Source organism: Solenopsis invicta, chromosome 8 (assembly GCF_016802725.1).
Source record: "Solenopsis invicta isolate M01_SB chromosome 8, UNIL_Sinv_3.0, whole genome shotgun sequence".
In the NCBI taxonomy this organism is placed as follows: domain Eukaryota; kingdom Metazoa; phylum Arthropoda; class Insecta; order Hymenoptera; family Formicidae; genus Solenopsis; species Solenopsis invicta.
The window spans coordinates 7,634,182-7,656,599 of record NC_052671.1 but is presented as its reverse complement, the minus strand read 5'-3'; the positions used below and the strand labels follow the sequence as shown (position 1 = coordinate 7,656,599).

The 22,418-nt window shown below is 37.2% G+C and overlaps 5 protein-coding genes across 6 annotated transcripts; 3 read left to right on the top strand and 2 right to left on the bottom strand.

Moving 5' to 3' along the window:
* Positions 1 to 377: 377 nt before the first annotated feature.
* LOC105207987 (cap-specific mRNA (nucleoside-2'-O-)-methyltransferase 1) lies at positions 378 to 4,938 on the top strand. 2 transcript variants are annotated; one of them, XM_011177703.3, is made up of 4 exons: positions 378 to 573; positions 782 to 884; positions 978 to 3,061; positions 3,643 to 4,934. In XM_011177703.3, exons 3-4 carry the CDS (start codon positions 1,074 to 1,076, stop codon positions 4,145 to 4,147), a joined length of 2,493 nt encoding a protein of 830 aa, XP_011176005.1. In that variant the 5' UTR covers positions 378 to 573; positions 782 to 884; positions 978 to 1,073; the 3' UTR covers positions 4,148 to 4,934. The 2 variants fall into 2 exon arrangements, with proteins under 2 accessions (XP_011176005.1, XP_025985974.1); XM_026130189.2 differs by having other exon boundaries at positions 411 to 573; positions 1,116 to 3,061; positions 3,643 to 4,938.
* Positions 4,939 to 5,162: 224 nt separating this feature from the next.
* Positions 5,163 to 8,948, bottom strand: LOC105207988 (N-alpha-acetyltransferase 60). Its single transcript, XM_011177704.3, has 2 exons — positions 8,311 to 8,948; positions 5,163 to 6,524 (listed from the first exon to the last, which is right to left on the bottom strand). Exons 1-2 carry the CDS (start codon positions 8,681 to 8,683, stop codon positions 5,947 to 5,949), a joined length of 951 nt encoding a protein of 316 aa, XP_011176006.1. The 5' UTR covers positions 8,684 to 8,948; the 3' UTR covers positions 5,163 to 5,946.
* Positions 8,949 to 9,151: 203 nt separating this feature from the next.
* LOC105207989 (tether containing UBX domain for GLUT4) lies at positions 9,152 to 12,618 on the top strand. Its single transcript, XM_011177705.3, has 8 exons — positions 9,152 to 9,284; positions 9,507 to 9,776; positions 9,907 to 9,962; positions 10,057 to 10,306; positions 10,959 to 11,420; positions 11,494 to 11,851; positions 11,950 to 12,115; positions 12,186 to 12,618. The coding sequence occupies exons 2-8, from the start codon at positions 9,690 to 9,692 to the stop codon at positions 12,352 to 12,354; spliced, it is 1,548 nt and encodes a 515-aa protein (XP_011176007.1). The 5' UTR covers positions 9,152 to 9,284; positions 9,507 to 9,689; the 3' UTR covers positions 12,355 to 12,618.
* Positions 12,497 to 15,596, bottom strand: LOC105207990 (protein ecdysoneless). The gene is made up of 5 exons (XM_011177706.3): positions 15,097 to 15,596; positions 14,512 to 15,005; positions 13,824 to 14,331; positions 13,519 to 13,717; positions 12,497 to 13,380 (listed from the first exon to the last, which is right to left on the bottom strand). The coding sequence occupies exons 1-5, from the start codon at positions 15,368 to 15,370 to the stop codon at positions 12,957 to 12,959; spliced, it is 1,899 nt and encodes a 632-aa protein (XP_011176008.1). The 5' UTR covers positions 15,371 to 15,596; the 3' UTR covers positions 12,497 to 12,956.
* Positions 15,597 to 15,703: 107 nt separating this feature from the next.
* On the top strand, positions 15,704 to 20,908 carry LOC105207992 (xylosyltransferase oxt). The gene is made up of 7 exons (XM_011177707.3): positions 15,704 to 16,107; positions 16,207 to 16,691; positions 16,763 to 16,905; positions 16,975 to 17,141; positions 17,681 to 18,062; positions 18,785 to 19,737; positions 20,149 to 20,908. The coding sequence occupies exons 1-7, from the start codon at positions 15,940 to 15,942 to the stop codon at positions 20,605 to 20,607; spliced, it is 2,757 nt and encodes a 918-aa protein (XP_011176009.1). The 5' UTR covers positions 15,704 to 15,939; the 3' UTR covers positions 20,608 to 20,908.
* The last annotated feature ends 1,510 nt before the right edge of the window (positions 20,909 to 22,418 follow it).

Below are 22,418 nucleotides of genomic sequence, written 5' to 3'. Positions count from 1 at the left end.
TCGGCGAGTTTCCAGTGCGCACTCGGTGTCGCCCAGTGAAAAACGCTATTAATGTGATTTGGGCTTTACGCACAAGATCCGCATAACGAGTAGTGGGAACGGAAATGAATAGAGTTCCTAGAAATGAAAACCTCTGATTGGTTCACTCTCTTATGTTTTAAGTATTACAGGTTTTCTATAAGTTATTAATGTGAAAAGAATATTTGATTGTGATTGATCAATTTTTATGGCTTATGACTTATGATACCGATTAATAGCTTATTGTAGAAAGCCTATTATAAGATATGCAAAATGCTTTCCCCTATAAGATGCCGCAACAGACCAATCAGAGAAGAGATATATTCTCTTCTTTAGTTGGTCCATTGCAACGTCATAACATCATTGAGACCGCATTGTGGACTCTGCATATTCCTCCGCTGTTTGCACTAGACATAACTTGTGGTGTTATAACTTAAAACGAGGAAAACATTTATGAAAGAAAAAAGAATTGAACATAAATAAATTGTAGTTAAACAACAAATTGTGATAGATTTTATTATTGTTTATGTTTAAGTAAACGTTCAACTACAAGATGTACGTTTATTAAGATTACTTTGAACAAATATTGAACAATTCTATACGTTTACAATCGGTTTTTTTATCATTTTTCATAAAATGTATATTTTCGTTTACTCAATAATATTCAAATTTGACTGAAATGTAAAATTACGAAGAATTGTGTCCATATTAATTCTTTTGATAGTCATCCTTTAGATTTTGATGAACGCTTTTTGTTTTATAGGTTAGGAAGTTCGATCTTGGGTAGTATACTTTTCATAATATTAGGAAGTGTGCGATTGATATTTGCATCGTTTATGGGTCCAACCTCTACGATAGTGAATATAGTAAGTATTCTCTAGAAAGTCTGTACTCTTGTTTTCTTTTTACATTTTTGGTTCTACAAGCATCTAATTGGATTGTCTTGTTTCATTTGTTAGATCCTCACTTAAATATTTATGTGGACGAAACTAACGATATAAAATATAAACTTGATCACTTTTGGCAACGAGCAGCCTAAGCGTGAATACGATAAAATGGATCCCGATCCTAACGAAAGTTTTTTTATTTATGATCAGGAGAGTGAATTCGATAAAATGGAGTCTCATCCTGACGAAAGTGATTTTATTTACCAACGCGAGAGTAAAAAAAGAAAACTGAATAGTAGAGAGGCAATAGGTGTTACTGCATCTCCAGAAGACAATTATAACGAAGAAAATGAAGCAGTGTACAATGCAGATGTTGACAGCAGCGAAAATAGTGTGTCCCAGAAAGTTCAACACATGATGAAAAGAATGGGATACAAGCCGGGTAAAGGTCTTGGAAAGGATGACCAGGGTCGTGCAGAACCGATAGAAGCAGCTAAGCAACATGGTCGAAGAGGATTTGGACATACTGTGCCAGGTCTTAAGGAAGCGAGTTGCAAGTGGAATCCTGATGATGAGAAAATACAAGTTATCGAAGACATCGAATGGTTGCAAAACATAGGTTCTGGTACGCCTCTGGTTGAAGATATGTCGGACTGGATGAAGTTGGGGCAAAAAAAATACAGTATAGACGATGAGAACCTGTTTTGCAATCCAACTATTCTGAGTCAAGTTGTTTCTTCTAAGTCCATCCTTGATGGATTGGATAACATGGAAATACGCAAAGCGAGAACTCGGGCAAATCCATTTGAAACGATCCGTAACGGGCACTTTTTGAATCGTGCAGCTGTAAAGATGGCGAATATAGACAGAGCGTGCGATTTTATGTTCACTGATCCAAAAAATATGGACGCTAACGAATTGCTGTTCTTTGCGGATGTGTGCGCTGGGCCAGGTGGTTTCAGCGAATACGTTTTATCCAGGAAGAAGTGGCATGCCAAGGGATTTGGATTCACCTTGAAGAGCAGCAATGATTTTACATTGGATGAGTTTTTTGCTGGCCCATGTGAAACTTTTCATCCATTTTATGGACCCAAGGGCGATGGAGATGTATATAATCCGCAGAATCAGGAGGCATTTCAAGCACTGATTAAGAAACATACCGACAATAAAGGTGTACACTTCATGATGTCAGATGGCGGATTCTCGGTGGAAGGACAGGAAAACATTCAAGAGATTCTGTCAAAGCAGTTGTACCTATGCCAGTGTTTAGTGGCCCTTATGATTGTGAGACCGGATGGACATTTCGTTACAAAACTGTTCGATCTGTTTACACCTTTTAGTGTCGGGCTCATTTACCTGATGTACAAGTGTTTCGACAGTATTTCCATTTTCAAGCCCAATAGTTCCAGACCAGCCAATTCTGAACGATACTTAATATGCAAAAGAAAGAGGCTCAACACGCAAGGGATAGTAGATTATCTCACTCACGTTAACGATTTGCTTTTGACGCGAGACGATAGCAACGACGTGATTGAATTAGTACCTCTCGACGTGTTAGAGGCGGACAGGAAGTTTATAAATTACATAAGAAACTCTAACAATATTTTAGGAGAAAAACAGATAATAAGTCTTCAAAAAATTGCTGCATTTTGTGAAGACACAATGTTGGTCGAACGTCAGCAAGCAATTATGAAGGAGGAGTGTCTCAAGTATTGGAAGCTGCCGATCCAAACTAGAGTGAGGCCTCCCTTGTCGAAGCCAACAGACAAGGCGCAGGAGATTCTGGGTGAGGATCTGCGGCTGCTCAGATGTGAAGCGACGAAATTGAAGAGTGACAACGTACGGAGTACAATATTCAATCAGCTGTACGATTGGTACTGCATGCCGTGCGGTTCAAGCCCGTACGTCGAGATAGATAAGCAGGCAACATTTTACCTAGGCTTAGGAAGAAGAAAGGTATACAGATATCTGAGAGGTAGCTGGGAATCTGTAGGGGACGCGAAGATCGAACTACCACCCAATACTCTCGTATACGCTGAGCTGGTGTATGAATCAAAGTGGATGGGCAAATACTTCTCAAAAACACGCGCGTTACATATTTTGGATGCTTATATGCTCGGTGGAGAAGATGTAAGCAAGCTGTACTTATCTCAGAGGTAAGTCTTTTGTTTCATCTTTTTTGTCTCGTTAATTGTAACATCAGTAACATGTTTTGCTCCCCAATGGTTAACTCTTTTTGTTAGAATGTAATTATTCCTCGGCGCGTGAGGTACTTTTGTATTTGATGTACTTTTTTATACATATATATTGAACTTACAATTTAAATGCCACTTCCAAACAGTCTAATTCAGAGGGCAAAATACTCTTGATGGTTTGCGATTGCCTTCTGAGATAGCAATCAAATGAAATTAGATGTTTCTGATTAATTAGATTTGCTCACACATATTACATGTTTATGCATTACATATTTAGCCCATATCCGACTTTTTACTTTTTGACAATTTTTTAAATCTTTTTAATCTTTTAAAAAAAGATTGTTTGAAATATTTGAACTAGATGCTCTTTTTTTACTTTGAACAATTTGCACAGACTGAACATACAGTATATTCGAATCTTTTATCTGAACACTAGTTATAAGTAGAAAGATACCTGTACAAATCCAACGGAATATGTAAATACTATGAATGATTATTGTTATTTATAACTAATATTTTGATATTTGACATGAATGTTTCAGATATAAACTGACAGAGAAATTTTGCAACGCACTGTGGAAGCCGAGTCCCAACGATTACATTTGCATTCGTGCAAAACCAAGATTCTTACTAGCGCCAGATATACAGAAGAAATTGCAAGTAATACAGCAACAATCAGTGAAAATACCTATCGCATTCAAGTTCGACAAAAATTCTATGGAATGCGAGAACGAGACTAATAAGCAGGAACCGATATACTCGGCATTCAACACCGTGATATTTATACGAAGTATCGCTCAGCCGTGGGCACGTCACATTAGTAAGAGGACTGGCGAATTTTACGTTTATAATGTAGGTACCAAACAAACCGAATATGAAATTCGAAATGGAATGAACAATAGGCCACGCGAAGCCGAGGCTAATTTCGCCCGAGCGTTTGATCAGCGAGTTATCTGGAATTGGCCTCATGATAATACGCTTAATATGGATGCTCTAGTTCAAATGCTAAATCCATCCAAAAGTAGTAGTAAAGTTACATGTACATAGTTTATGTATAAAGCGTTTTCAAGAACAATATACACGACGTAATAACAGATAAATGTAGTCATTAATGTAGAGATTTTACATTGACATATATACATTGAAAAAATGTATGTGTACATAGAACGAAAGGGATAAATGCCTTCGAATAAATTAATAATTATTCATTTTTTTCTGTTGATAATTATTAATTTTTGTTCCTAGAGCAATAATTGGAATTAGGTGTGTGTACAAATTACATAACCGTCTCTAAACATTAAAGATATTAATCGAATCACATCATTGACTTATTATCTCTCGTTAGAAGTAATTACATGAAAGAAATAAAATTTACAAGAGTTAAGTACAAGAGTTATCATAAAATACATAATCTTACAATCAATATTACAAATCCTTTTTAAGACTGATTTTAGAAATAAGTTAGATAATGTTGTATTATTACTTACGATATCCAAAAACAACTATATAATCATGAATCATGGAATAAGTGACACACCTGATCAGTTTTTATTCTATGTATGCATATATATTGTATATATAGTTTCAAAATAATGTTATTCGTTGTTACCGATTCTTTTAAAACTTTATTTTTTTACACATATAAGAATATAATCATTTGTCATGTAAATATTAAAGATAAGCATGAGAATTAAGTAAAAAAAATGTGAATTGTGAAAGCATGCGCAGTATGAAATTTATATATGATGTAAATATATAAATTACATTATGAGAGATCTATGCTTGAAATAATGTATTGAGATTGTTCCTAAATTAAATAAATTGTTAATTTGTATAAAGATTACTTTTTTTTAATAACAATTCCTTATTAAAAGTACTTCGTTTCAATAAAAAAAACATAATTATGTATATTCAGAATTATATAATTATTTTTTTAAAAAGTTGTGCTTCACATATGTACATATGTATGTATCACTCATGAGATATTATTATCTCTCGATGTGTGAATTTCTCATAGATCTAAAGTAATTAGGATAGATTACTAATTTTTTTACTCTCGTTATTTCATGTTAATATATTAAGTTTTTATTTAATATACAAAATATGTACACAGTGTTTATACATATATTATACAATCGATGGCAGCAGAGGTATACAAAGTATGAATCGTAACGATACAGTCTTTTAAATCATTCTCGCTTAAAAAATCATAATTTGCTCTTATCATGATTTTCGGTCTCCAAATTTTTATATATAACGATAAAAATTTGGAAACTAAAAATTGTAGAAATTTGTGACTATGTCTCTATTAGATAAAATTATAGTACGTTTTTCGAATAAAAAAATAGTCAAACGTAATTTATTAGTCAAATAAATCTTAAAGATTGTGCTTTCATTAAAATAAACGACGATTTAATACTATAAACTTTAGAAACAATGGAAGATATGTTAAATATTAATATGCAAATGATTTGAACTTAATGATTTTTGGTTGGCAGTTACATATCTCGAATTATTACAACAGTATTGTAATAACGGTATGTGTTTAACAATCTTTTGTAACAAAGCTGTGCTAAGATACTCTGAAGCCTTGCTGCCCAAACTTTAGAATAAATTTAAATACTTGTTCGCCTCATGCAAATTGATTATAGATCAATGTCCATTTCTAACTTTGCATTAGCACAGAACTACATAATAATAAAATCATATGGCCACGTCATGGCTATTTATTTTGAATCTGTCGTAACGTCAAGCACAACTTATGGCACTTTATATGCTTATAACTCTCTAGAATTAAAAAAAAATAAAATAAATATATAATAGAACATAACAAATCACAAAATGTATCATCTGTGGTAAGAAAGAACGGTAGTTGCCCATAAAAGACGTTGCCAGATCCATCGCGGTACTCTGCACGGCACAAGATTGGTCATCGCTCCGGCCAGGTGACGGATCCAGTCCCAGATACCCCACGGCGCGTGTCCGCCGTTAACGTAAAGAACATACGTGAAGCCGTCCTTACATTTTCCCCGTATCGAGTAGTAATACGGAAGAAAACTGTGTAATCGAAAGTGACACCTTTGATAAAATAATATAGCGGGAGCATTGCTTGAGAGTACGTGTAGGAAGACTGCCTTCACGGAGGATCGTTCGGGTGCGGTGACATGGGCAAGCAGCTGTTCCAGTAGCAATGAAGCTATGCCGTTTCTCCTGTACGCGCGACGTACCCCTAAACTAAGTATATAACCCACTAGACAATTCTTTCCCAGGCTGGAACACAAGATGCCACGATCCTCCTTGTTCAATCTGGCGTAAGGCTTTATCTCCGCGACGATCAGTCCTATTATTACTCCACCGTATACCGCTGCAAGCGCGTAAAATCTCGACGAGCTCGTGATGTCTTCATACCATGAATAAGGATAATCTGTACAGATGGAAATTAATCGTATATTATTTAGTATATTAATTATATTATTAACAGTTTAAATATAATATTTTTTTATTATATTTATTGTTAACAAACTTTTTTTCAAAAAAATAAAAAACAGAAAAGATGTCACTTGATATATTTCTAATAAATTGCATTCAAATATATTTCTATTGGATTGAACATTTACTTGTAAAATATTGTATAATATACATTATGTGTGTATGTAATATAAACTAAGTTTTATATGTGTAAATATAATTTTATACATAATGTGTATACACATATGTATCTATACTAAAGGCAGATATATTAACAATTTTATAACTTAATTACTTTTCTGTACAGTGTTATTTATAATAATTTATAATAATTTACATTGAATTGTTTACACGAAAAAGATTTGTAAATATAGGGTTGGGTAGTAACTAGTTAAAAAGTTAAAAATTAAATAATAAAGTTAAAAAGTTAATAACTTTTATAATTAACTAAAATCAGTTAATTTTAAATAATTTAATTTTTAACTTTAACTAGTTTTTTTCAGAAACACATAAATTTTAATTTAATATTATAACTTTTTCTTAAGTTAAAATTTATTTATGTAAAAAAAAAATTATAAATAAAAAAACATTCCCAAATATAAGGAACAATATTTCTTTGTTATTTCATATATACTTAATTCATTTAAATAAAATATTAAATTAATGGTCTGTATTCTAATTGTTTTGAGTAATCTAACTTTAAAAATTTACGAATTTCTAATTTAATATGAAAACAAAGTAATTGTTTCAGGACTCTCGAAATTTAAAACATTTAAATTGAAAATAGGCTACTGAGAGTCAGCGCGGGTAAAAGTGCGCAATCACGAGTATTAATATTATACCATTATTATTTATTCATTTTTTTAAATATCATTTCTTGTAACACTGCCACGGATAAAAATGCCACTAGGATTTGGCAAACCGTTGGTGACTCGACTGCTTCCCGTTTTTCATGACTGATGACGGCTAGAATTTTTTTATATTTTTTGTTAATACGCTGAAAAATGACTTCAAAGCGAGTCGAAACGTTCGTTCTTTTGTAATTTTAAAAAATAAATAAATAACTGGTTTAATATTAATACTTGTGATTGCGCACTTTTACTGACTCTCAATAGCCTATTTTCAATTTAAATGTTTCAAAATTAACTTTTAATTTAATATAAATGGATTTAATTGTAACGTAATTAAACGTTTTTATAAATTTTTTATTCGTGCCACTTTTAATGTAACTAAATTAATTTCACACGCCATTAACTTTAATTTAATTTAGTTAAAAAAATATATTAACTTATCCAACCCTGTATAAACAATACGTAAATGATCTATATAGATGTAATCTTAAAATTTACAGCAAAACTCTTATTAGATATAAATACATATAATCTAATTCTAAAATTTAATGAAACGCTATCTCAGTTATTGTGTGAGAAGCGTTTGAACAATATTAATAGACACATGTATATCCTGCTTGAAGATTTGCTTCATAAATATTTGTGTTTTAAAACTCAAGATATATGTGTATATAAGTTTCTGTGTTGTTCTCAGTGCGTTAGCTCTTTTTCTTCGCAGATACATTTCCTTCCTCTCAGAACTTTCTCTTAATTATTTACATTTCCTTTATTAGTCGGAATTGAAGCAGGTTTTGAGAAAGTGAGATAGAGAGATAATATTAAAGAATGTATATTAAAAAAAAAATCTTTTACAATCCTGCATCTCCTGAGACAGACGAGAACCATGCTCACCTATAGGGAACCAGTCTTGGCAGAGCGAGCGCACCTCCTCCAGGTCGTCGGGGCAGAGGAAACGCAGCTGTACCTCGCCCAGGACGCACAGCGGTACCGTGACCGCCGACGTCGTTACCGTAACCGCAGGCGTTGTCACGGAGGTTGTCGTCGTCGTCGTCGTCGGACCACCGCTGCCGCTGCCGCCGCCGCCGATGAGGGTGCTGCCAGTTGAGCAGCTCCTCGCGGCGGTCTCATCCGTGGTGTACGGGGCGCGCTGCTTGACGTCGGGCGGCCCGCCGACGCCGCTGCTCGCGGCGACGGCGCCGCCGGGTTCGCTGTCGTCGATCTCCGGTAAAATCACCGGTAGGTACCGGTTAAAGGACACGACCATCGCGCCGCAGAGGCTTACCCGCTCTCACCTCGGGGGTCGTCATTTGCGTCGTCGTTGCGGTGGCGAGCGGTGCGGGCGAGACGTCAGGCGACGACTGTCGCTCGTAAACACACGACGGCGCGTCGCGGGTACACCTGCCACTCTGCTCGCGTCCGTCTCGCCCTAGTGTTGTGTCGGTTCACGCGATCCCGCGGCGAGCGCGCAAGAGGCGGGCCAACCGACAAGCGAGCGAACCTGGATGACACGCGTTCGTTGTGTTTCTCGAGCCTCCTCCTCCTCCTCCTCCTCCTCCTCCTCCTCCTCCCCCCTCCTTGCCCCGTGTAAACGACCCTCTTTTGCGTGCACGTGCAGGTCGGCCACACGAACTCGCGACGGCTCCCCTGGACCCTTGCCAACGTACGAACGCGCGATTACGATCTAAATCGCGCAAGCGTCGACGAAGACCTGTCCAACGATCTCACTTATCGTAATCGTAAACCTATCAACGGCAAAGTCGATTGGCGCATATGATACCCGGAGTCCGCCGCGGATTGCGACGACGTGACAGCTAGCTGTCATCTGGGATCCAAAACAATAAAAACACGACTGTCTTCACGATAAGGTTAGATTCCAAAACATTTTTTCCGAGGAAAAACTTTTTACTCGAAATATATAGTACACGTAACGTATAACTGTGTACGTTATATCGAGTAAAATTGTCTTTGGAGAGGATGTTTTGGGATGTAGCTTAAAAGAAGAAAATAGAATGATCTCTTCGAGAAAAATACGATCGGGTTCCCTTACTTCTGTTTACTTCTTCTGTCTCATTCTGTCTCTGCTGCAGATATCGGTCTACATTCTGCGAACATCAACAAACATTGAACATCATTGAACACGGGACTTTACGCGACCACGGGAGGGGGAGAGGCGAGTGGAATATCTGCCGGAGCAAGTCGCTCCGAATCAGCTGTTAGCCACTCGCGATGGTTGGGCCACTCAGCATCTCTTTGAAGTTTCGCTGATCACCATGGCGGCAAACAAGACCGTGGTCGTCCTCGCGCCGAACGGCCGCCGGCAGAATGTGCGGGTTACGATCAACACGACGATCCTGCAGGTGAGGATCCAGCGGCGAGGACAGGGCGCGACGCGCACCCTCGCGTGTTCGAAAAAAAAAAACAACAAAAAACGGGGAACAACGTTCTTGACGCAACAAATATGAAATATGTACAGAGGGCTTTTTGTAGGTTCTGGAGGAGGTATGCCAGAAGCAGGGCTACAACGCCGACGACTATGACATTAAGTGAGCACGAGACACTTTGAGACTTGGATTTTCCACAATGAAATATAATTTCCGTAAAGCCGTACATTACATCTCTTGCGCTACTGTTTTACAGACACAATCGGCAGATACTAGATCCTAACACGATATTCCGTTTCACCGGCTTGCCGAATAACGCACAGCTGGAGATGGTGGCCTGTACGAAGATGCGTGCCGCGTCGAACGTCACCATCGGCATTCAGCCGGAGGACGGGGAAAGAATATTGCGCGAGTTCCCGCCGGACACGACTTTGGCTCGGGCGTTGACGGAAATCTATCCCGATTCTGACCTTGAGAGAGCTGTGTTGATATACATGCATCGTGAAGTATGTACACATAGTTCGTTTACTATAATGATGTAATTTGAAAATTGTCATTTTTTTTTGTCTGCAAAAAAGAGAAAATTTCGCATAGCAGTCATGTAATCTTTTTTATTAAGGTGGAAACGTGAAAAGTGAACAGTTCCTCTGTTAATCCTTAATGGTCACACTTCAGTAAAGTATCATAATGGTAACAGAGGGTCAAAATGACTCCTACCGATTTCATAATACATTACATTTAAATCATTATTATAAACAATTCTTTTTCAATTTTTTCTACATTAATAATTATTAATAATTTATCACTGTTATAAAGAAAATATTTTTAAATGACAAATTATTGTCATTTATTGATTTCATTCATTGGTTCTTATTTTGAAGTTGGTAATATTAAATATATGAATGAAAAGTCTTATGACTGCACTCTACTTTTTTAAGCTGGAGAAAAAAGCTCCTTAAAAATGATATTATCAAACATTGATGATTCAAAACATTTAAATTGAAAAACTTTGTAAGTTTTGTCATTGTTGTAGTAAATGAGCGATATATGTATGGCATACTTGCGCAACATAGAAACTGACGTTTTTATAATGATGCGTAATTATATGTGTAACATAAACGTACGAATAAGAAATTGGAATGTTTCAAATCTTTTCAGGTGTGCGGTAGAGAAGCGTTAGAGAAAACGACGTTGAAGTCGCTAGGTCTCAATAGCGGAAGAGCGATATTAAGGCTGATATATCGCGACCATGAACAGTTAAAAACACAGGCACATGTATCTACGCCTTTGCTTCCAAAGTCAGTCCTTGCAGATGCTTCCTCGAGCGATAAAGATTACCAAAGAGTGCCATCTACATCACACTGTAGTAAGACAATAAACGAGACAATTAATGTGCCAACAAAAAGCATATCAATAATGAAAAATCAGGAAGAATCGGGAGATGAGATAAAGGTAGAAACGAAAGATGAGGGAATAAATACGCTCAATGATAAAAAACAAGAGAGAGATGTATCTAAAATAGAAGTAAATCATTCCAGCCATGAAGATCATAATGACAAACAAGATCGAAGTATCACAGAAACATGCGCAGCCCAGGAAAACGCGTATGAAATTAAGTTTGTAAGGTGTAATTGTGCATATGTGCAATCGCATTAAGGTGACGGGTTTACTTATTAAACATTTCACGTTACAGTTAGGGGAGAGAAACGCTCTGGTGTTTAATCAGGCTGGGACTCAGGCATTGCCAAGGGATGAGTTGCCAGACAGTTTTTTCGATCTCGATCTACACGACGCGAAAACACTCTTGCGAGATGCTAAACGTCGCCGAGAACAGTTCGAGGACGCTCCGCTTTTGACAGAGACGCAGCGTCAGTTGGATCGTGACAAGCACATTCTGGACCGATTGAATAAGTATCGTCGCGCCGTGATTCGCATACAATTTCCCGATCAGTTCGTTCTTCAGGGTTTGTTTGGACCACTGGAGACCATCCAAACTGTTAAAGACTTCATCAAAAGCTATTTAGACAATCCAGATTGTGAATTCACTATCTGTGAGTAATGGCATGCGATTATCACATTCATTTTATGCAAAAAACAAATACATAATAATTTTATTATTGATAAAATTTTATTATTCTTCTTTATGCAGATACTACTCCACCAAGGCATACTTTAAACCCCGACGCACGACTAATAGACGAAAATCTTGTTCCTTCTGCTATCGTTTATTATTCCGGGCAATCATCGCTAAAGTCGAGTGTAAAAGCAAATTTGACAGATCCTAGAGTTGCCGGGATCGAAGCTATAAAGTCTAGGTAAGATGATCAATTACATCGCTCGATATAGATTGTCATAATCATCTAAATTTTACATACTCTTCTATAGAACCGCTACGACGCGGAAAGAACAAGATCTAACGACTGAAAGTGATAGAGGCACAGTTGTCGAGAGCAATCATGTCACTCCAGGACCGAGTGGTAGCGGCAAATCATCATCGTCATCAGCTCAGAATCAAAACAAGACACCAAAATGGTTCAAACAGGCATTCAAATAATCGATCACCGACACCTTGAATTTTAATACAAATAATATGAGATTTCTATGAGGATCTATGTATACGCCAGTACACGAACGCGTATACATACATGTTGTCATACGTATTCCTCTAACGAGTCTTAATAAAATATACAAATCTGTACACAACAAACGTTCGTGTCTCTCATTATTCTAATTAAAATGTACAAAGCTTTACACGTAATAGATTCTGATTTGGTAAAATTAGTTATAAAAGTGGAAATAAATGATACATATATAAATAGTAGGACTCTTACTGTATAACTTTATGGCCGCGATAATAACATCTTATTCGTTAATATATAATTTGTATGAAAAACAGTGATATAGCCGAGTGATGAAAAGTACATATATGAAATGGTACTAACTGCGTGATAAAAGTGCTTTGATCGATAACATTAAGTATATATTTTAAGTAATAAATGTGTAATAATTTGGATAGTAACGAGGCTTTAGTCCATTGTCTTTTCTCCTTGTTTGAAATGGCAAATGCATCTTGCAGAATGAAGCGAAGATCGTAATAATGTTTACGAATGTCAACGTGAATCGACTAATGTTAATCGTTTACTACATGTAGTGCCATTAACTTTGTAAGTCGGGCGGTACCGTCGTGGGTGATTGCAATTGCAAGTGCATGAGCCTCCGAACGGGACCGCCGATTATGTTCCCGGCTGGGCCGGAACCGCCGGCTTCAGCTTCGATACTTTCTCGCAAACTTGCCTCTACGGGATCCGTGCTATTATTATCATCCGCTACCGAGCTCTCGTCCATTACCATTTGCGATTGCAGCTGTGAATCTAACAGCCGCATGTACTTGTCCATGTCACCACCCTTATCCTCGTCGTCGCCGCCCAGCGATCCCTCCGAGCTACCCTCGAACTCGTCCTCTCCTCCCGGAACGACTAAGTCAAGGATGCCTCTTAATGTACTGTCGAATACGTCTGCATCAAAATCTATTCGCGCACCATCCTCCGTGTCTTGCATTTCATTGTCCATTGATTGTTCTCTACAAAATATAAATGAAATCAATGATTATCTACTTTCCATTGTTTTACGAATAAATTACGATTAGTATATTCCTCAACATTGTTTCTCTCTCTTTCTTTCTTTCTCTAGACGCCATTTTGACAGATAGAAATCATACCCTAAGAAATGCACGCCGTCAATGTCGCTAGTTTGATTGAGAAACGACTGCATTTTTTCTCGGAGACTCATGGGTTCTTGATCTAATTTCTTATCCTTAACATTGCCCCACTGTTGGTTTAAATATGTTTCTAATTGCATCGGGTCTACGTGTAACCAACTATCGGTATCCGCAGGACTCAACATAATTTCATCTTGAGCTGCATATAAAAAAAAAGTAAGTCTAGCTAAATGTAAAATTTAACGATTTGGAAATTATATACTACTTGTTAAAATAGTAATTTAAATACGTAAATAACAAATTACCATGCATTTCAATGTCATTCGTCTGAATGTTCTCCCATGCTTCTAAGACTTTTTGAGCATCGCTTTCATACAAATTCGATAGATTATCAAATAAAGTCGCATGCTTCAAGAAATACTCTTTCGCTGTGGACAACAGTTTATCACGTTCCTGACTACCCTCCAACAGATCTCTAAAGTAACCGTTCGCCTCTAAACGAGCTAGGTAAGCGTTGAATGCTGATTCGTTCAGCTTTAACTTTTCAGCATCGTCGGGAACGTCCGACTGTTCTTTGGTACGTTTTCTACGTTCCTCGTTGGCCCGAGCTACTAGCATCTCTAAACCGCATGCTATTTTAACTCCGAGAACATGAGCATTGTATTTTGAGCAAGTTGCAGGTGGCATGTTCCAACCTGTTCTTGGATCGCCGGTATAACGACAGTGCGTCGCCATCGCGTACAAGCACCTGGTCATTTTAACATTGACCATGGTACGTTGTTCGGGAGGAAAATATCTCATGGCACGACAAACCTATAATATAGTAAGAAGTGTTATACACAAAATCAATAAGCAACTAAAAAAATTAATCACGCAAATATTCGTAAGTAAAGAAGTCAACTACGATTGAGGCTGGATCTTGGATCTAATATTATTTTATATGTAAATCTTAAATACATTTTCAGTTTTTTAAAAAAATTAATTCTATTGTACTTTGCGTTCGAGTGGATCCGAATGGCAGATAGTTCTAATCGCTGGAGCTATGAATCTTGGTTCTAGACGAAGTATGGAGGCTGCCTTCTCTGGAAGGAATGCTCTAGTCTTGTGCTTCCTTTTCTGAATCTCATCAGGATAAATGCCAATTCGCTTCTGCAACACCAACTGCACCTTCTCAGACATCTTGGAAATATGCGGCTTGCTGTTTATGTTGTTCAGTAAATTAGGAAACGACGTTCCCCTCTCTCTAATCACATGAATATCACCGTTATGAATAAACACTCGGTCCTGACACGTCTCAGGGCTGGCCCACAGCGGCAGGACGTTAGCAGCTTCTATCAAAAGAAATTCTCCATCCGAGTCCACTACTCTGGCAATCAATCCGTCGAAAACTTTGGTGAGCCTAAATATTAGGAACACCGTCAGCCACTCGTCCCCTATATCCTCGTCAAAACGTAGACTCGCGTAAATATGTGGCAAGGTATGATAATCTAGCAAAGAACGATCGATTATTGAAAGGTGAATTAGCGAATCATCTCAGAGGGTGATCTCACATCTGTGTTGTCGAAATAAACGGCTCACCTTCCTCCACTGCCGATCCTTCGAGGGTTCGGTTCAGCAGCATCGTCTGTTTGGTCCTAGGACGGAAATTTAAGTCATCACAATGCCAGATGTGGTCGGTAACGAACTGGGCTATTTCCTCGTTGTACTTGACGATCTCCTCGCTTAACCTCGCCTCCGTCACCGCGTCCGGATCAGACGCGTAACAGAACTTGGGGTAGAGGAAACATTCGATGACCTCCTCCTCCTTGGTTTTGTGCGTGAACACCGCATTTGCCATTTTTTGGCGTCGCATCTAAATTCTAAATCCCCGAGAACCGTATTCCCGCCAAAGGCGCGCACACCTACGTCACAGCGTTCCCCGGATCTGCTTGGGATAGATGCGCGACTGTCTCACGGCGCTCGTCTGCCATGGGCGTTCCTCGTGAATGACCGCATAGACCGATAAAAAGCGTGACTGAAGTTGTTTACTGCATTATTTAAGACGCGGACCATAACCTATGCGATCCGCCGTCGAATCGACGCAGCCCCAGGGCACGCGCGCTGTGACGCACGAGCCTAACCTAACCTAACCTAGCTGGCGACCTAGCCTCCTCCGCTTAATCATTCAAAGGATGCTGTCTGATGCGGTCGTGTCGCAGTGCTCGCGTTCGATGTATTCGTGCGAGATGCGTATGATGGGGTGCGACGCGGGGCGCATGAGTGGAGACGCGCGTTTGTCTCTCCGCTGAGGAAGGCAAGTGACGTGGATAAATTCTTGCCGATGAAGCCACCGTCGTGACGAGAGACAGTAGTTCAGCCTCGATGGACCCGGCTTCCTCGATCGCGCACCGACGGTAATTGTGAGGCAAGCCTCGTAGAATAATGCCGATCACCAGGAGCCATCCGGGTGGCCGATCATCGAGCTGCCTGCGCAAGTATCGGTTGATCTTCGCCTTTGGCATCACCGTGCTGTGCGTCCAGATCTACCTGCACACGTTTTTCGGTCAAGACGGTGACAAGGGCAAATCCACCCGGCTGTCGTCCGGAGAGGTAAACCGCTTAACCTCCTCTTTGGAAAGACGACAGTAACGACACTAAGATAGAAACATTTGCCAATTTATTACCTGGTACATTCCATTAAATTTATAGGGTGGGTCTTCTCAACCTGAGGAGGATGAGGGCCTGCCAAAGGGATCACGTCAACTGAAACTTCCACCTGACAAGCAGGCAAACTCGAACAAGCAGACTCAGCCGCTTTCACAGCTGCCAAGGAATCGCACCACTAGAATCAAGCTGGATCGCAAATCATTGAATTTCACACCTGCATGCGAGGTTACGACCCGGGAGGCGGTGAGCGCCGTAACACGTGCTCAGAGTCAAGCATGCAAGCAACGCATTGTCAATGTGACGTGCCTTAGCCAGCAGGGTTTGTTGTACCCGGACAGAGTACAATCTTTGTGTCCCCATTCTCCAGGTTTTACAGGCATGCCGATCAACTTGGGCTGCTTCAAGGACGACAAGACGCTGAGAGCGCTCTCCGGTTATTATCACGTTTTCAAAGGGAACAATACACCCGAGCGTTGCGCTTACATGTGTCTTCAATCAGGATTTCCATACGCTGGCACAGAATACTCGTTAGTATCTCAGTTGATCTGAAATATTAATGTGCTGTATGATTCTTTTTAAATGTATCGTGCGATTTTAGGGTGGAATGTTTTTGCGGAATGGAAGAGCCGCTGCAGACGAAGCGGTTACCAGATTCCAGTTGCAACATGAAATGCTCTGGCAATCCAAAACAGACGTGCGGTGGTTATTTAACTATTAACATATATTGGACTGGTATTCAAAGTACGTGAATACAAATTAATATACACAGGTGTCTATGAGATTATTAAAAAGTTCTTTCCATCTCGACAGAATTCAAGCCTCAAGAGGCGAGAAATTCGAGTTTAAAAAATGAACTCGAGCAACCTGTGCGAATAGCTTATCTGCTGACGGTAAATGGCAGAGCGAGTCGACAAGTAAAACGACTTATCAGTATTTTATATCATCCCTCACATTTATTTTATATCCATGTTGACGCGGTAAGTATGACAAAGGGAAAAGAACATTATAATTCTAATTTTGATAAGGCAATAAATTCTTCGCAATGGATGTAACTAAATATAATGTAAAATATAATGCAAAAAATCATTTTTCATTCTACTTTAAAATTTGGAAAAATGCTACTTGATTTGTTTTATGACTATATAAAAATTTTATTGATTTTGATCTTATGATCAATTAATTTAACTCATATTTTACTTTGGTGGAAGTTATTGAGTATTTATTAGCAAAAATAATGTTAAATTATGTTTCTGAAAAAGCAGACTGACAATCAAACAGAGACAAATGGAATGCCAAACCACTGTAAAATTATAAAGTAATTTGTTGCACTATTAAATAACATTGGGTGATTAATATCATAATGAAATATAAATTTCTTAATTACAATTTATTGCTATTTATATTTTTGTTTAAAACACTTCCTTTAAATCTGGTCTTTAAATTATTTCTATGATAATACTTATTATGCTGAAGTAATAGAGGAATATTGTTTCAATTAAATTGTATACATTTTCAGAGACAAGATTATTTATATCGCGAAATGTTGGAGCTGGAAAAATCATGTAAATTAAACAATATCAAAGTGGCGAGAGGAGAAGGCTTGCGACACGCGAGTATTTGGGGTGGCGCAAGTCTCTTGACGACATTTCTGAAGTCTGCGCAACAGATGCTTGCATATCATCAACACTGGGATTTTCTCGTAAATTTATCAGAATCCGATTTTCCTTTGAAAAGCAATAATCAGCTGACTGAGTTTCTCAGTTGGAACAAAGGCATGAACTTCGCAAAGTCGCACGGAAGAGAGGTTCAGCGTTTCATAGCTAAACAAGGTTTGGACAAGACCTTCGTTGAATGTGAGGCACGCATGTGGCGAATCGGCGATCGAAAATTACCGGATGGTATGTTAAAAAGTCATATTTTTATTTTATACACGATTTTCTAGTTTTCTTATATAGATACACGTATTTTTTTAAACATTTAAAAAAGTTTTCTAATATAAATTGATACGAACCTATTTGCAATACATACACTAACATTTATAAGTTTGGGAATACTTGTGATTTTCTCACAAAAAATTATCGAAAATTAACAAAATTTTTTCTTTCTTCTCTCTCTCTCTCTCTCTCTCTCTTTCTCTCTTTTTTGTAAACTCTTAACTTCGAAGTTAAAAATATTTTGTAAAAATGAGTTTTTACACAAGAAATTTGAAATATTGCGAAAACTTTTTACACTAATTAAAAAAAAACATCTTAAAGTTTAAAAAGCTTACTTTAAAATATTTTTTCGTTAATTTTTATCCGAAAATATTTCATCGAAATAATTACATGTTTCAAAGTAAGGCAAAAATATTGAAAAAAATATTAAAAAATATAGTTTTTAATTTTAATTTAACATTGTTAATTTAAGAACAAAATATTGTAGAAACGAAAGTTAAAAAGAAAGTTTTATCTTTGCTTTTTAAAATGTATTTTTGCAACTTCTTTATTCTCGATTTTTTAAAATCAAGAACTTTATTTTTTATGAAATGCAAGAAAATTGCAAGCATTGCCTCGAAATTGTGAACGATAGTAATATATATATAATTATTATGTATAATACATTATTTTTCATTATTTTACAGGTATTCAAATTGATGGTGGCAGCGACTGGTTCGCTCTGAGCCGAGACTTCGTCGAGTTTGTTGCCAATCCAAATCCTGATCAATTGATAGTCAAGCTGACAAAATTGTTCAAATATACCTTGCTGCCAGCCGAGTCGTTTTTTCATACGGTCATGAGAAACTCGCGATTCTGCAATACTTATATAGACAATAATTTGCACATGACTAACTGGAAGAGAAAGTTGGGTTGTAAGTGTCAATACAAGGCCGTAGTGGATTGGTGCGGGTGCAGTCCAAACGATTTTAAGCTCGAGGATTTTAATCGGTTACGAAACACGGTGGACCGCAATATATTTTTTGCCCGTAAATTCGAACCTGTCGTCGATCACAGAATTATAGACCGTGTGGAGGAATGGCTGTATCCCGATCGAACGAATAAAACAGCTAGAGGCTACGACATGTACTGGCAAAGTCTTTATCATCATGCTGATCTGAGTCCGCTACCGGATGATGCGTTGTTAACGCTCTCATATTCCCTGGCAAGATTGGTTTACCGCCAACTGAATATGGATCACAAGAATGTCCGCTTGTTAGAAAACACCGCGTATTTTCGCGAGAATCATTTCGCTGGTATACTAATTCTGACAGAGGATAAAGACGAATCCTCTAACGTACCTGTATTGCCTAACAATCGTGCGAGACGCGTGGAAGCTTTAATCTCCATGCGACATAACTTTTCCGCTAGTAAGTTATGGTCAGGAAAGATACGAAATCTCTCGGTTAACACGGACTATGATCAAAAGGAGCAGATGTTTAGGAACTTGATGGGCAGCATAGGACCGTACTCGACTCCGGTCTTGGCTTATGAGTTTGACGCAGGTGTTACGATACCGCAGAATGTATCAATCCTATGGATTGATTCGTATGGTCGCCTCGCCGACGTGAATCATGTACTGCTTGAAGAAATGAACTTGGTAGTTGCCATACGTAGCACTAAACAACGATGAGTAAAATGGGTTTTTGGCGTAAAAAGTAAACATCGTATATTTTTTTTTGTAATTTTTGAGCTGCTGAATCATATTTTGACCTTCAAAAAATTGTAATGTGTTGGGGAAAATATTGAAATCAGCATATGAAGCTATTAAATGTATAAGAAACTATTATAAAAACGATCTATTAATGAAGGTATAAAACTATAATTAAATTTTCATTAATGTATTAATGAAAATTTATTGATATATGAATACAAATTAACAATATATATAAAAAAAACACCGTTTTTACTTGTCACTCCAGGGGTTAAAGGCCCATTTTATTCTTATAGTTGGACTTTAAACATTTTTTTTCTTATTGGTCTCAATTATTATGTAACTTTATGTTTTTAGGTGGGACATGTTAAGCCACAGCTAAGCGAACAATTAGCCGTTGGTACTTGGCGATTATTGTTAGTTGCTGGCACTCAACTGATAGCAAAATTAAAATTCCTAGTGATTCCGCTGTCCTACTGGAAGACCAAGAGGATAGACTTGGACAAGGCGAAGGAGATAATAGACAGTCAAAGTACCGTCTATCATATTACAGAGGAGATGAATAAGAATTGGTCGAAGTTAGTGAAATCCGTGATAGTGAACGAGCAAATTACGCAGAGTCAGAATAGAATCGGTGAGGACCTTGATGATTGGTTGGATAGATTAGTATACGAGCACTACAAGATCGACGAGATATGCTACGCCGACGATGAAATTCGGTTCGAATCGAAGCTACAAAAGTGTCACGACACCCCCTGGAGCTCCTTGAGCCCCGATTCAAAGGCTGATACTCGTAACCTATGTCAAAACTACTAATTAATTATTTTACCAACTACGTGCCATTTTCGCCGTTTTGAAACCTATTGTACGTGTATAAAGATTATAAGACATCTTTAGATATTTTTATATCAATTAAACTGTACATATATATACTTCATATTTATAAAAAAGGTATATATATATATAAATATATGTATACATACATTTTTGGTATATGTTGTGTGATTAATATTTCTGTCGAATATTTTCACATTAAAGATTAATGGATTATATTGATAAGGTGAAGTGTCATTTTCTTTATATCTTAAGAGAGTAAAGAAAAAGATATTTTGAAAAATTCTTGCTTTTTTATTTAATGATAATATATGTAATATGTTATACATTTAATTAAGACAAAACGATCTAATTAATTTTAAAAAAAGTATGTCTTGTATATTTTATTTGTAATTTTATTTCAAATTTTGTCTTCAAGATTTCTATCTTCTAAACCTTAAAGTTTATACACATATATTTCAAGTATATCCTGCATATTTGAAATATACAGAATGTTCCGAGAGTACACATTGTATATTTTATTTTTAATTTTATTTTTAATTTTTCCTTCAAAATTTTTATTTTCTAGATCATATGACTCGTGCACACTGGACGCGGAAACACTTGCGCAGCGTCTAGTATGCAAGAGCCATTAGGACTAATTTTACAACCTACGATTAACTTAATTGGCTGATTTTTCTATCGGAATTGACCAATCGTATTTGTCATTAAGTAGAATTAACCAATTACGATTGTCACTTAACTGACTGGTTAAGTGTCTACAATGATTGGTTATTTCTGGTCAATTCTATTTAATTTTAACGACAAATGTGATTGGTCAATTTCGATAGAAAAATCAGCCGATTAAATTAATCGAAGGTTAGGTGTGAAACTGGCCCTTAAGGTTTATTCACATGTATTTGCATACTTGTGTTTCACGCGCGTGCGTTTGTATAGCTTTAAACACACGTGTGTATGTATGTATGTACACACACACACACGCGTGTATCTCAGATTGATTTTTAACATCGTCTATACAAAGCCTTGTATAGACGATGTTAAAAATCAATCTGAGATCTCAGACAAAGAGAGAATTGATCAACCGCATTTGAACAATTCAGCCAATTGAAGTCAACAATTAATATTGTAAGCCTTAAGTTGTAAGAAATTGACCAATCATGATCGATTATTCTTCTTATATTCAACTATGATTAGTCAATTTCTTAAGGTTTCAGGTTTATTACATCTACTGTAGACCGGGACTAATGCGATTTACACACAAGGCCTGTATTTATAGACCTTCTTTAATAAGCTTTCTACAATAAACTATTAGTCGGTGTCGTAAGCCGTAAGAATTGATCAATCACAGTCAAATATTTTCTTCACATTCGACTGTGATTGGTCAATTTTTATGGCTTGTGATTTGATACCGACTAATAGCTTATTGTAGAAAGCTCATAAGAAACGAGAATTCTTTGTTACTGTCTTTGGGGTTTTAACAGTCTATTTGGAGTTTCAAGCGCGCGCGGACGTGTTTGTCCGTTACTAAAAATATTTTTGAAATCATTAATTGCATCACAATCGGCTATCATAAGAATTCTTAATTTTGACTTTTGAGTCCCAATTTTGAGTATTGTATTTTAACAATAGATTTTTGTTGGATGGCCGTAACGTTCCCGGTGTAGCGGATTTCGGGACGGGTACCGAATTGTCTCAACCAACCTGTCTTCGTTTCCCATACTACGTTTTATCGTGTACAAAACAGAAACAAGAAATCCTTATTTCTTAAGGAAGAACCATGAATACAGGTATTT

Bases quoted from the DNA above. Each gene is read 5' to 3' on its own strand.
- LOC105207988 (XM_011177704.3), bottom strand. From the start codon at position 8,683: ATGGTCGTGTCCTTTAACCGGTACCTACCGGTGATTTTACCGGAGATC. The intron at 6,525-8,310 runs GTGAGCATGGTT...CCATCTGTACAG, and splicing joins CCAAGACTGGTTCCCTATAG to ATTATCCTTATTCATGGTAT.
- LOC105207990 (XM_011177706.3), bottom strand. From the start codon at position 15,370: ATGCGACGCCAAAAAATGGCAAATGCGGTGTTCACGCACAAAACCAAG. The intron at 15,006-15,096 runs GTGAGCCGTTTA...GTTCTTTGCTAG, and splicing joins AGGATCGGCAGTGGAGGAAG to ATTATCATACCTTGCCACAT. The intron at 13,381-13,518 runs GTATGATTTCTA...TATATTTTGTAG, and splicing joins GACGGCGTGCATTTCTTAGG to AGAACAATCAATGGACAATG.
- LOC105207987 (XM_026130189.2), top strand. The intron at 885-1,115 runs GTAAGTATTCTC...ATTTATGATCAG, and splicing joins CCTCTACGATAGTGAATATA to GAGAGTGAATTCGATAAAAT. The intron at 3,062-3,642 runs GTAAGTCTTTTG...TGAATGTTTCAG, and splicing joins AAGCTGTACTTATCTCAGAG to ATATAAACTGACAGAGAAAT.
- LOC105207989 (XM_011177705.3), top strand. From the start codon at position 9,690: ATGGCGGCAAACAAGACCGTGGTCGTCCTCGCGCCGAACGGCCGCCGG. The intron at 11,852-11,949 runs GTGAGTAATGGC...TTCTTTATGCAG, and splicing joins AGATTGTGAATTCACTATCT to ATACTACTCCACCAAGGCAT. The intron at 12,116-12,185 runs GTAAGATGATCA...ACTCTTCTATAG, and splicing joins ATCGAAGCTATAAAGTCTAG to AACCGCTACGACGCGGAAAG.
- LOC105207992 (XM_011177707.3), top strand. From the start codon at position 15,940: ATGCCGATCACCAGGAGCCATCCGGGTGGCCGATCATCGAGCTGCCTG. The intron at 16,906-16,974 runs GTACGTGAATAC...CCATCTCGACAG, and splicing joins ATATTGGACTGGTATTCAAA to AATTCAAGCCTCAAGAGGCG. The intron at 18,063-18,784 runs GTATGTTAAAAA...ATTATTTTACAG, and splicing joins CGATCGAAAATTACCGGATG to GTATTCAAATTGATGGTGGC.